The 11,909-nt window shown below is 37.8% G+C and overlaps 1 protein-coding gene across 3 annotated transcripts in view; it reads left to right on the top strand.

The window, feature by feature from the left end:
* LOC102042666 (chromodomain-helicase-DNA-binding protein 1-like) overlaps nucleotides 1-11,909 on the top strand; it is a 49,148-nt gene that overhangs the window by 6,400 nt on the left and 30,839 nt on the right. For all 3 annotated transcript variants that reach the window (XM_031065387.1, XM_014311352.2, XM_031065388.1), the window contains 9 exons: nucleotides 1,468-1,617; nucleotides 1,918-2,171; nucleotides 6,498-6,723; nucleotides 8,010-8,110; nucleotides 8,333-8,511; nucleotides 9,051-9,178; nucleotides 9,259-9,475; nucleotides 10,101-10,190; nucleotides 11,471-11,661. In XM_031065387.1, coding sequence (XP_030921247.1) covers nucleotides 1,481-1,617; nucleotides 1,918-2,171; nucleotides 6,498-6,723; nucleotides 8,010-8,110; nucleotides 8,333-8,511; nucleotides 9,051-9,178; nucleotides 9,259-9,475; nucleotides 10,101-10,190; nucleotides 11,471-11,661 — 1,523 coding nt within the window. In that variant the 5' untranslated portion in view covers nucleotides 1,468-1,480. The remainder of the gene's footprint in view (nucleotides 1-1,467; nucleotides 1,618-1,917; nucleotides 2,172-6,497; nucleotides 6,724-8,009; nucleotides 8,111-8,332; nucleotides 8,512-9,050; nucleotides 9,179-9,258; nucleotides 9,476-10,100; nucleotides 10,191-11,470; nucleotides 11,662-11,909) is intronic.

Here is an 11,909-nt window from a genome sequence, read left to right as displayed (position 1 = left end):
TTTATGCCAAATAGTGCTTTTTGAGTGAATTGTCATTCTGTCTTTTGTTACTTAAGAATGTGATTAAACCTAATAACATAATCTGTTACAGGAAAGATAGTTTAGAAACTAGTAACCAAATAACCCCATATATCCAGTGCTTCAATTTTGATTTATACCTATTTTGAAACAAGTATGTTTGCAGCTGTTATCTGACATGCAGAGCTGATTTCTATGTATAAACTTAGTACAGGCTCCAAGCCGTACAGAGTGTGGTGTTCTATATGTTGTCTATATCTCCAAATAAATACAAGTTGTGTATTTGCATAGGGATGGGGGAGTTGATTGGTTTGGGGTGGGGGTTTTTCTGTTTTTATTGGAGGGAGAGGTTGTTGTTTGGGTGTTTTTTTAATTTACAGCTTACAGAAAAAAATCTTTTAAGGAGACAGATGATTCTGTAGCATTTCCAAGACACACAGATGTATTGATCACAATGAAAATGTAATTTGACGACCACTTCATATTTAATTGAAAAAAGTGTCAAAGCCCTGATTCTTAGGTTTCCTCATCTGAAATGGAATGTAAAGGTCTTCGAGTAATATTTCACTTTTGAAGGACATTAGTACTATTTGATCATCTTGGTCAAAGACTCCCTAAGACTGGTAATAGATAGTAGTATAAAGATTTAGCAACCTTTCAAAAATGCATACCAGATTTTTCTTCCACCCACACCCAAGCAATTAAGATTAAATTTCTCTGTACAAACAGAGTCTGAATTAAGATACTGTTGATCAGTGGGTACATCTTTCCTCTTGCAAAGTAGAATTTCTCAGCTAAGCAGGAGAACAGAGATACGGCCACTGGGAGTCACAAGTGGCTTGCTCATAATATCTTGCATGAGTGTTAAACACTGAATTGGAAGCTCAGTTGGGGCTTTTGGGAGCCAGTGCCTCTGATTGCCATGGTTGAAGTCTTTCTGTGTGTTTCTCAGTCTGATTCTCTATTATTTTTTGTTCCTGTGCTGAAGTTGCTATTTATTCACGAGGCACAGGGGATATAGCTATTTGAGACTTGGATTCTGCAAAATATAATGTTATGGTTTTTATGATGATCATAGGTAAGTTCCAGTAAATATGTATCTTTCCAACTAAAGTTACTAAGGATGTCAGGTTTATTCATGTCAAAATAACTCATTTATTAAAGCTGTATTTTATACAGAAATCCATATTTTTGGTTTATTTTGTTCTTTACATCTGTCTCTTGATAACAGAATTCAATTCCTTTTGAAGCCACTTGGTATTTTTACCTGATATCCATCCATTATAATTTTCTGTCATTCCAGCTGAAATGACTATTATAACATTTTTATTTCTGTAAAGAGTGTTGAAATTAAAGCAGCGAGCCTGTGGTGAATGCTTGATTTTAAAAACAAAACAAACCCCCCTGAAAACTAATGCGAGTTACTATTTTGTTTCTCAATATGTACAGTGAAGACTGGCAAATGTCTGGGTCAGAGTCAGTATCAGGAACTAGTTCTGATTCTGAATCAGAGGAAGATAAAGAGAAAAGCAGTTGTGAAGACAGTGAATCTGACTATGAGCCAGAAAACAAAGTCAAAAGCCGGAAACCTCCAAGCAGGTAAGAAGGTCTTGCATTTTAGCTGCTCTGATACTATTTCTAATTTGTAATCAAGTACTGTACTACTATACAGGCAAATGAAAACATTAATATTTATTACAGAACTTGAAGACCTTTTTTAATCTACAAAAGATGTTATCATACCAGTGGTTTGTGTTGAATACCTCTTTCCTATCTGCTCCAACTGAAATTGATGTAACTGAATAGTCATGAAAAACATGTATTCAGAAACAAATATAGAAGGCTTATAGTTGTCCGTGTTGAAACTCCACTGTTGTGTTGTATCTTATTGCCTTCAAGAATTGAGCCAAAAAGTGGCAAAAAGATTGCAGGACAGAAAAAGAGGCAGCTTGATTCGTCAGACAATGATGACTATGATAAGAGAGGATCTCGTCGCCAGGCAACAGTCAATGTTAGCTACAAAGAAGCTGAAGAAACCAAGACAGATTCTGATGACTTGCTGGAAGTTTGTGGAGAAGATGTCCCACAGCCTGAAGAAGATGAATTTGAAACTATAGAGAAGTTTATGGATAGTCGAATTGGCCGAAAAGGAGGTAATTTTGTTATCAGTGTTCTTAAGATGCTGCTCTGCATTGTGGTGCAATGTCAACAGCAATTATTCTCAGCTGTAGGTAACCTGTGATGTTTGTAAAGACATTTTAAAGTACCAGAAAGTAATCTTATTTTGTTTTTCATACTCATAAGGATGTTTCTTTTGTAAGCCTTATAAAATAAAACATAGAACTTATGTAACTAGAGAAGTGGTCACAGAACTAAGCCTGACAGAGCTCAAGAAGTGTTTGGACAATACTCAGGCACATGGTGGGACTCTTTGGGATGGGCCAGCAGTTGGACTCGATGATCCTTGTGGGTCCCTTCCAACTCAGCATATTCTGTGGTTCTGTGAAAGAGAAAAAATGTAGTGGAATATTGCTTAAATGCATAGCATACTGTTACATCGCTATTTGTACAGTTTATTGATATTTGATAGGTATAAACTCTATACAGGAGGATGAAGAGAAAATGGAATGAATACGAGAGCTAACCAGTAGCCTGAATGATGAAGGATGATGTTAGGAAGGCTGAACCATTGAGATTGTGATTTCAGTTATTTATTTTCAAATAGTCCCAATACAGTGCAATGGATGGTGGAATATAAAATTTCAGTGGTATGCTTGCATGTGCATTTCCAGAACTAATTTTATGGATGATGGTAAGGGTTTCATATTTCCAGCATCTGATGAGATGCAGTGTCCTGCTTGTGTGTTGCTTCTTTTTCTTCCCAGTGTATTTTTACTCTAGCCCCTTACTCTAATGCACAGTGTCATTGCTGTGTTAAAAGCCTTTTGGACTAAACTTCTTATATTTTACATGCCTTTTACTATTGCAATGCTCTGTTTCTATATCTGTCCCCTGCATCTGGTTGGGTCCACTTCCTTATTTGGCTCTCCTTGCAGAAATGAGCCTGTTTCTTTCTGCTAGTGTGCTTCAGCTGTAATACCGACTGTATTTAATTAAAAATTACCCCACATAAGATTCTGAAGGTTGGGGGGAGGGAAGTAGTAAAACGAGTTTAGGGAGAAATAGTTCAAGAGCAGCACATCCCAAAGAGCATGAAGTCAGGCAAAATTGCCAGTAGGCTTGCAGAGATAAACAAGGAGCTCTTGGCAAAACTCAAAAACAAAGAGGAGGTATAGGGAAGGTGGAATACAGAGACACAATCCAAGCATGCAGAGACAGTTAGGAAAGCCAAAGTCCACTTGGAATTGAATGTAGCAAGGATTGTCAAGGACAGCAACAAAGGCCTCTCTATAGGTGACAAAAGGAAGACTAAGGAAAATATAGGCATACTACTGAATGACAAGATAACACAGGACACGGAAAAGGCTGAGGTACTGAATGCTTTATTCATCTCAGTCTTTACTATCAAGACCAGTCTTCAGGAATCCCTGGTCCCCGATATCGGGGAGGGAAAGCTGGAGCAAAGAATATGTACCCTTGGTGGAAGATGATCAGGCCAGGGAATACTTAGGCAAACTGGACATACATAAGTCAATGGGCCCTGATGGAATGTACCCATGAGTACTGAGGGAGCTGGCAGATGTCACTGCAAGGACACTCTCAATAATTTTTGATCATGGTAACTGGGAGAAGTGCCTGAGGACTGGAGGAAAGCAAATGTCATAGAATCATAGAATGGTTTGGGTTGGAAAAGACCTTCAAAGTTCATCTACTCCCATCCCCCTGCAATGAGCAGGAACATCTTCAACTAGATCAGATTGCTCAGAGCTAGCTCTGTTCAACCTGACCTTAAATGTTTCCAGGGATGGGGCATCTACCACCTCTTTGGGCAACCCGTGCCAGTGTTTCACCACCCTTGTCATAAAATTTTTTTTCCTTATGTCTAGTCTAAATCTCCCTTCTTTTAGTTTAAAACCATTACCCCTTGTCCTATGGCAACAGGCCCTATGCAACTAAGCCCCACACAGCTGTTCACTCATTTTCCCCTGTGGGATGGGGGAGAGTATCAGAAAAAATAAAAAGGTGAGAAAATTCATGGGTTGAGATAAAGGCAGTTTAATAGAGAAAGCAAAAACTGCACACATAAGCAAAGCAAAACAAGCAATTCATTCACTACTTTCCATTGGCAGGCAGGTGTTCAGCCATAGCCAGGAAAGCAGGAGCCCATCATGCATAATGATTACTTGGGAAAACAAACCATCTCTCCCAACTTCTTGTGCACCCACAGCCTACTCCCTGGTGAGGTGGTATGAGAAGCAGCAAAGGCCTTGACTCTGTGTAAGCCCTGCTCAGCAATAACTAAAACGTCCCTGATATATCAACACTGTTTCTGTCACAAATTCAAAACATAGCCCCATACTGGCTACTATAAAGAAAATTAATTCTATCTCAACCAAAAGCAGAATGCCCTACTAAAAAGGTTGTCCCTATCTTCTTTTTTATAAGTCCCCTTTAAGTATTGAAAGACCATAATAAGGTGGAGTCTTATCCATGCTGAACAACCCCAACTCTCTCAGTCTGTCGTCATAGGAGAGGTGCTCCAGCCCTCTGATCATTTTCATGACTCTCTTCTGGACATGCTCCAACAGGTCCGTGTATTTCTTGTTCTGAAGACTCCAGAACTGGACACAGTACTCCAGGTGGGGTATCACCAGTGGGGAGTAGAGGGGCAGAATCACCTCCCTCAACCTGTTGGCCACGCTTCTTTTGATGCAGCCCAGGATATGGTTGGGTTTTTGGCTTCTGATAGCACATTGCTGGCTCATGTCCAGCCTTTTGTCTACCAGTACTCTCAAGTCCTTCTCCACAGGGCTGCTCTCAATCCCTTCATCCCCCAGCCTGTATTGATACCAGGGATTGCCTCAGCCCAGGTGCCAGACCTTGCACTTGGCTTTGTTGAACCTCATGAAGTTCACATGGGCCTACTTCTTGAGCTTGTCCAGGTCCCTCTGGATGGCATCCCATCCTTCAGGTGTCTCAACAGCACCACTCAGCTTGGTGTTGTCTGCAAACTTGCTGAGGGTGCACTCAATCACTTCATCTATGTCATTGATGAAGATACTGAATAACATTGGTCCCAATATGGACCCCTGAGGGACACCACTCATCATTGATCTCCATCCGGACATGGAGCCAATTCCTTATCCATGAAATAGTCCACCAATTTAGAGAAGGATGTTGTGGGCGACCGTGTCTAAGGCTTTACAGAAGTCCAGATAAGTGACATCTGTAGCCCTTCCCTTGTCCACTGCTGGAGTCACTTCATCATAGAAGGCCACTAGGTTGGTCAGGCAGGACTTGCCCTTTGTGAAGCCGTGCTGGTTGTCCCAAATCACGTCCCTGTCCTCCATGTGCTTTAGCATAGCTTCTAGGAGGATCTGTTCCATGATCTTCCAGGGCACAGAGGTGAGACTGACAGGTTGTTAGTTTCCAGGGTCCTCCTTTCTACCCTTTTTAAAGATGGGTGCAATGTTTCCCTTTTTCCAGTTACCTGGGACTTCACCTGGCTGCCATGATTTTTTGAATATCATGGAGAGTGGCTTGGCAACTACATCAGCCAATTCCCTCAGGACTCTGGGGTACATCTCATCAGGTCCCAAAAACTTATTTATGTTCAGATTCCTCAGGTGGTCTCGAACCTGGTCTTCACTTGCAGTAGGACAGACTTTGCCTCCTCAGTTCCTGCATTGACTGAGGAAAAAAAGTTGTTGAGTACCTTATCCTTCTACTCATCTGTTGTTACCAGTTTGCATGTTGGAGTTGTCCAGAGAGGTGATAGAGTTTCCCTCCTTGGAGATATTCAGAAGCTATCTGGACATGGTCTTGGGCAACTGGTTCTAGGTGACCTTGTTTGAGCATAGAGGTTGGACCAATGACCTCCAGAAGTCCCATCCAATCTCAACCACTCTTTGATTCTGTAAATTTTATTTATGGCATCCATAGTAATAATTGAATAGTAGGCTATTGAAGTCTCAAGGCTGATTAAGCACAATTCTCAATATCTGTTATATTCTTAGAGATGAGAAGGACATAGCAAAGATGACAGTAAGCATTGTTAGTGGAGCATTCTCTCAGGATCATTAGAAAGACTAGGAATGCTAAGAAAATTCTGATGAGACTATAGGTTAGGTGCAATATTTTTTGGTTGCTTTTTTTGAATCTTGTTGGTATACTTGTGCATGTGTTAATATAGCTACATCATAATTCTTCAAATAAGAAGACTGACATAAGCATTGTAGATATAATTAATCAAGTTGCATCTTCATATAAGAGCATCACAAATTGCTTTCTGCAGTGTGTTTTTTTACTGGTTAATTTATGGCAGTGCATCAAGCCTTATGGTGTGGTTTCTTTATTAGCCACTGGTGCTGCAACCACCATCTATGCAGTTGAGGCAGATGGTGACCCAAATACTGGGTTTGAAAAATCAAAGGAGCCAGGAGAAATACAGTATCTTATTAAATGGAAAGGCTGGTCACACATCCATAATACATGGGAAACTGAGGAAACACTGAAGCAACAAAATGTTAAAGGAATGAAGAAACTGGACAACTACAAAAAAAAGGATCAGGAAACAAAACGCTGGTGAGTATTTTTATAATGATTTCCATGTTGCATATTTTTGTAACAATATAGATGTTTTTAAGTGCCTGTACAAGAGGAAGACAAAAGCTGTAAATTTGAAGCTTTCCTAACACCTTATGATCCTGTAAGATTCTATGCACACCAACTTTACTTGAGCACGTGACAATACTCACACATCTTGTAAAATCAGGGCTTTAAGGAAGCAGCTTCTGCACCTAGATTTTAATATGTGTGTTATAAATGACGTTTTAACAAGATGAGTGGTGGTGTTTCTGGTTTTGTTTTAAATCTTAACTTTTACTAGTTTTGTCATTGATTGTATTTTGATCAGAGTTCTTTGGGAATTGCTGCAGAGATTAAAAAAAATCAGAAACGGCTAAAGCACTCAAAACATTACAGCATTTAGTTTTCTTGGCTCAAACTTCTGTCAAAGCCTCAGAACCAAGAAATTAAAAAATTCCTTACATTTTAGTGCTATGTTATGGTATTCCAGTTTATTAGTATGTTTAATATAATCTATGAACAGTGGTGGAATTTTTAGTGACTCATAAGATAGATTCTTATAGTGAGCCATCTGTGCTCTTCTGTGAAAATGCCATGTGAAGTGCATTAACTGTATTGAGAACAGATATTGTAAATAATCTGCATGACTAGTATAAGATGTAGCTGATAGTAATTTCTCTTTATAAGCTTCCTCAGTCATCAGTGATAACGTACCTAGGCCAGATGCAACACTTTTATAGCAGGAATTCCAGAGTTGTAGCTTTTCCAAAGAAGTTTGTCGCAGACATCTTTTCATGAAAAGTCCTTTCCTTAGGATTTTTCCTCCTGAGAAGCTGAGAGGCCTCAGGAACAAATGTAAGCAATGGTTATCTGCTGCTGTGGAATGCAACAGGTGGATCTGTGATTGGTCCATGTTGGATGTTTGTAATTAATGGCCAATCACAGCCCAGCTGGCTCTGACTCTCTGTCCGAGACAGAAGCTTTGTTATCATTCTTTTTGATGCTATTCTTAGCTTATCTAGCCTTCTGATGAAACTTTTTCTTCTATTCTTTTAGTATAGTTTTAATGTAATATATATCATAAAATAATAAATCAAGCCTTCTGAAACATGGAGTCAGATGCTCATCTCTTCCCTCATCCAAGAACCCCTGTGAACACCGTCACAGAAGTTCTCTAAGCAGCATTCCTGTGGTGCTTACATTCAGAGCTTTAAAATTGCCAGATTTTCTTAATTTTAGAACTGCACAAAATAGTAAGTGCTGCAAATGAATTCCCGTTTCAGGCTGAAAAATGCTTCTCCAGAAGATGTGGAATATTATAACTGCCAGCAGGAACTTACAGATGATCTACATAAACAGTATCAAATAGTGGAGAGGATAATTGGTACGTGACAAACTTCCAGATGGAAAACAGTCTTGCGAATATTACAAGTTTATTGCTTGCATGTTGAATTTATAGTTAAGAAATTTAGGTTATTAATATCCCTAGCAGCTTAAGGCAAAACCAAATCTTTGATGAAAAGTTTTGTCTTATCACCTAAAATGAGTGCTTTCTTAAAATACAGAAAGAAAATACTGATCTAGTATCTCTAATGCGTTTCTGCAGCTCATTCAAATCAGAAATCAGCAGCTGGTTATCCAGATTACTATTGCAAATGGCAAGGTCTGCCTTACTCAGAATGTAGCTGGGAAGACGGTGCTCTCATTGCCAAAAAATTTCAGACATGTATTGATGAGTATTTTAGCAGAAACCAATCCAAGACTACTCCATTTAAGGACTGCAAGGTGAGTGTGTAATTTCAATGGATTTATATAGTTGCAATAATTTTTTTAAAACCTGATGTATTTTATGCATTCAATAATGCATATCATAAAATATTTTTGAATGCTGTCCATAACAGTGATAGCTATATTTATATATGTAGGAAGTATTACTTTTAAGAATAGACTGGTGTCCATGCCCATGGCAGGGGGGTTGGAACTAGATGTTCTTTAAGGTCCCTTCCAACCCAACCCATTCTATGTTTCTATATTTGCTCCTACTTATTTTATTGTCATTCAAAGATGAAATTGTTTATTACTTTAATTTGTTTTTAAAGTAACCTTTGTGAATGAGTTCTTGTCATTTCTGTTGTGGAATTCAGATCAGCAAACTAATTTTAGCTTGCAAATTGGTGGATATTGTTATATGGCTTAGATGTTTGTCATGAATAAAGACTAGACTTGGTGACCAAACAGAATCGTACAGCCTCTTTGTTTCTATAAGAAGATACATTGGTAACTTCACTTAGTAGTAGGACTGATGCTCAATTTGCTTTTGACAGATTCTAAAACAGAGGCCGAGGTTTGTTGCACTAAAGAAGCAACCATCTTATATTGGAGGACATGACAGTTTAGAGTTAAGAGATTATCAGTTAAATGGACTGAACTGGCTTGCCCACTCATGGTGCAAGTAAGTAGTCTTAAATTAGTCTTGCTGGTTTTAACTTGAAAGCATTTATAAATTTTGTTTGTTTGTTTGTTTGTTTTTAGAGGGAATAGTTGTATTCTTGCAGATGAAATGGGTCTGGGTAAAACAGTACAAACAATTTCTTTTCTGAACTACCTGTTTCACGAACATCAACTGTATGGACCTTTCTTGCTAGTCGTGCCACTTTCTACCTTGACATCTTGGCAAAGAGAGATTCAAACTTGGGCTCCTCAGATGAATGCTGTAGTTTACTTGGGAGATATAACTAGCAGAAATATGGTGAGTATTTCTTTGTATCATTGGAAATATTAGTGGTAAATAAGACTCACTTCATGTTCCTGTCTTATGCTAATCTCCAATATTTTGATTTGGAATGAGCAAATAATTATTTGAAACATTGCATGTGGTTAAAATGCAAATTAAAAGTATAAATTTTGATCTGATATGAATGAATATTAAAAATTTCATTCTTGTTTAATAGTAAAAAGGATTAAAAATGCAACCTTGCATTTGAAAATAAATTGTCTTTTGTCATGCATTTATTTGGGTGCATAAAATAAATATTTAAGCCAAACAGACATAATCTTAATTTGTTTCCTGAAAGGAAGACTATAAGGAACCTTATCCATTAAAGTTTGCAAACAAAAAAAAAAAAAAAACCAAAAAAAAAAAACCCAAAACACACAAAGAAATCCGCAAAAAACCCCAACCAAACAAAAGCTAACAAACTCCCCGCCATCACTGTTTAATAACTTTAAGAAAAAAAGCTTCACTTGTTATGTTCCTTGATCGCGATCAGATTCTTGTATGTCACTTAACATCTATATTGCTATAGTACCTGAAGTCATCCTGATCAATAAGACCATTTTTCTCTAGCTTATAGTTTGCTTGATTCTTCTTCTAGATAAGGACTCATGAATGGATGCATCCACAGACCAAGCGATTAAAATTTAATATACTTCTAACAACTTATGAAATTTTGCTGAAGGATAAGGTAATGACCCTTACTTCTTCAGGGAGATACAAATAATTTGTACAATGTAAAATTCCTTTAGAGTTGGCACATATTTAGGTTCTGGGCTGTTAAATGGATGGGGGAGTATGACGGCTTTACTCTTGGAAGTATGAACGTTGTTTTCTTTAAGCACTTTTAGATTTTATGTATGTGTGGTTAGACTTTCTGCCCCCTCCGTTAACCCACATATCAAGTGGGTAAAACTTTTTTTTTTCAGTTTGCTTGTGCTTCACATTGTTACCAAAATCTGTAAAAAAACCTCCATAACTCCAATGTAGCATGAAGAAGCAGACATTCTTTATTTGGCTGAATGCATGAGAGGATATCTCCTCTGAAATACATGCTTAGTACAGGAAGCTTCCTGTTTATATGCTATATTTTACATACATATTCATAGGTTTTCCCAGAAAAAACATACATATGATAATAATTTCCCTGAAGTCATTAACATATGTTCCCTCTCCTTTATGCATGTGTTCTGTTCTGGGGCTCTCTGTCATACCTGACCACCTGGTGAACTAGTAAAAGTTGGCACAACTGGGCTGGTTGCTTTCCAGCTCTTCTTCCTACAGAATAAGCACTGTGTGGTTCCATAGGCCAAGTTTTTTGAAGAATAAGGATTGTATTAACCCACCAGCTGCAAGCAATTCTTTCATCTGGCAAAAACATTGCTGTAGTAATTTCTTTGCATCTCAAAATCTTTACTTTCCTGTTAGTCATCCAGGAACTGAAAAAACAAACCAGTCCATAGCTCCAAGCACCGGTGATTCACAACTCTGAAATTTCATGGGGTTTTTTTTGTATTTGTGTGTGCAGTATTACATATATTTATATTACTACTCTCTTCCTGATGATAGCATACAAAATTATTGTTAATCCTAACAGCATATGATAATTATAATAAAAAATTCTGCTTGCTGACTTTCTATTTAATTTGTTTGTACATGCTGAAAAGAAGAGAGTCAATAGTGGATTTATGTTGGGATTTTTTGTCAGTTGAAAATGTAAAGATCAGCTTTTTGTCTTCTTCCTCACCCTAAGTATAAACTTGGTTTATACTTTCTTTTTAATGTTGGGATGCCTGCATAGCCTTTTGAATCTAGCAAACATAAAACCTCTACTTAATATCAGAAACATAGGTGTCCTTTTCTATTAAAATAAAAGGAGTGATGGTGTATATATAACCTCATGTAAAATGTCAGACATTGCATAATATATTAACTTGTATAATGTCTTTCCCTCTCCCCAATTTCTTGAAGTCATTCCTTGGTGGTCTGAATTGGGTATTTATAGGAGTTGATGAAGCTCATCGTTTAAAAAATGATGATTCCCTTCTGTACAAGACTTTAGTAGACTTTAAGTCTAATCATCGTCTTCTTATTACTGGAACCCCTCTGCAAAACTCCCTTAAAGAGCTTTGGTCTTTGCTGCACTTCATCATGCCAGAAAAGTAAGGAATGTGATGGGGGGGTTTTGTTGGTGTTGGGGGGGTATTGTAGTGATTGGAGAATCAATAACAAATTGCATTGTGAAATAGCTTTAATATTTTTTATAAAATAGATGCACATATTTTTCATGCTGCTCTGGATAAATTGTTTTGGTAGCAGCTGTCACTTTTTCTGTTTTGGCAGTTCAGGAAAAGGATGGATTGATGTATGGCTGAAAACCTTGAAAACATGCTTCATCCTTATTTAAAAG

This window comes from Geospiza fortis, unplaced genomic scaffold (genome assembly GCF_000277835.1).
Source record: "Geospiza fortis unplaced genomic scaffold, GeoFor_1.0 scaffold445, whole genome shotgun sequence".
In the NCBI taxonomy this organism is placed as follows: domain Eukaryota; kingdom Metazoa; phylum Chordata; class Aves; order Passeriformes; family Thraupidae; genus Geospiza; species Geospiza fortis.
This window is presented reverse-complemented; position numbering and strand designations above follow the sequence as displayed.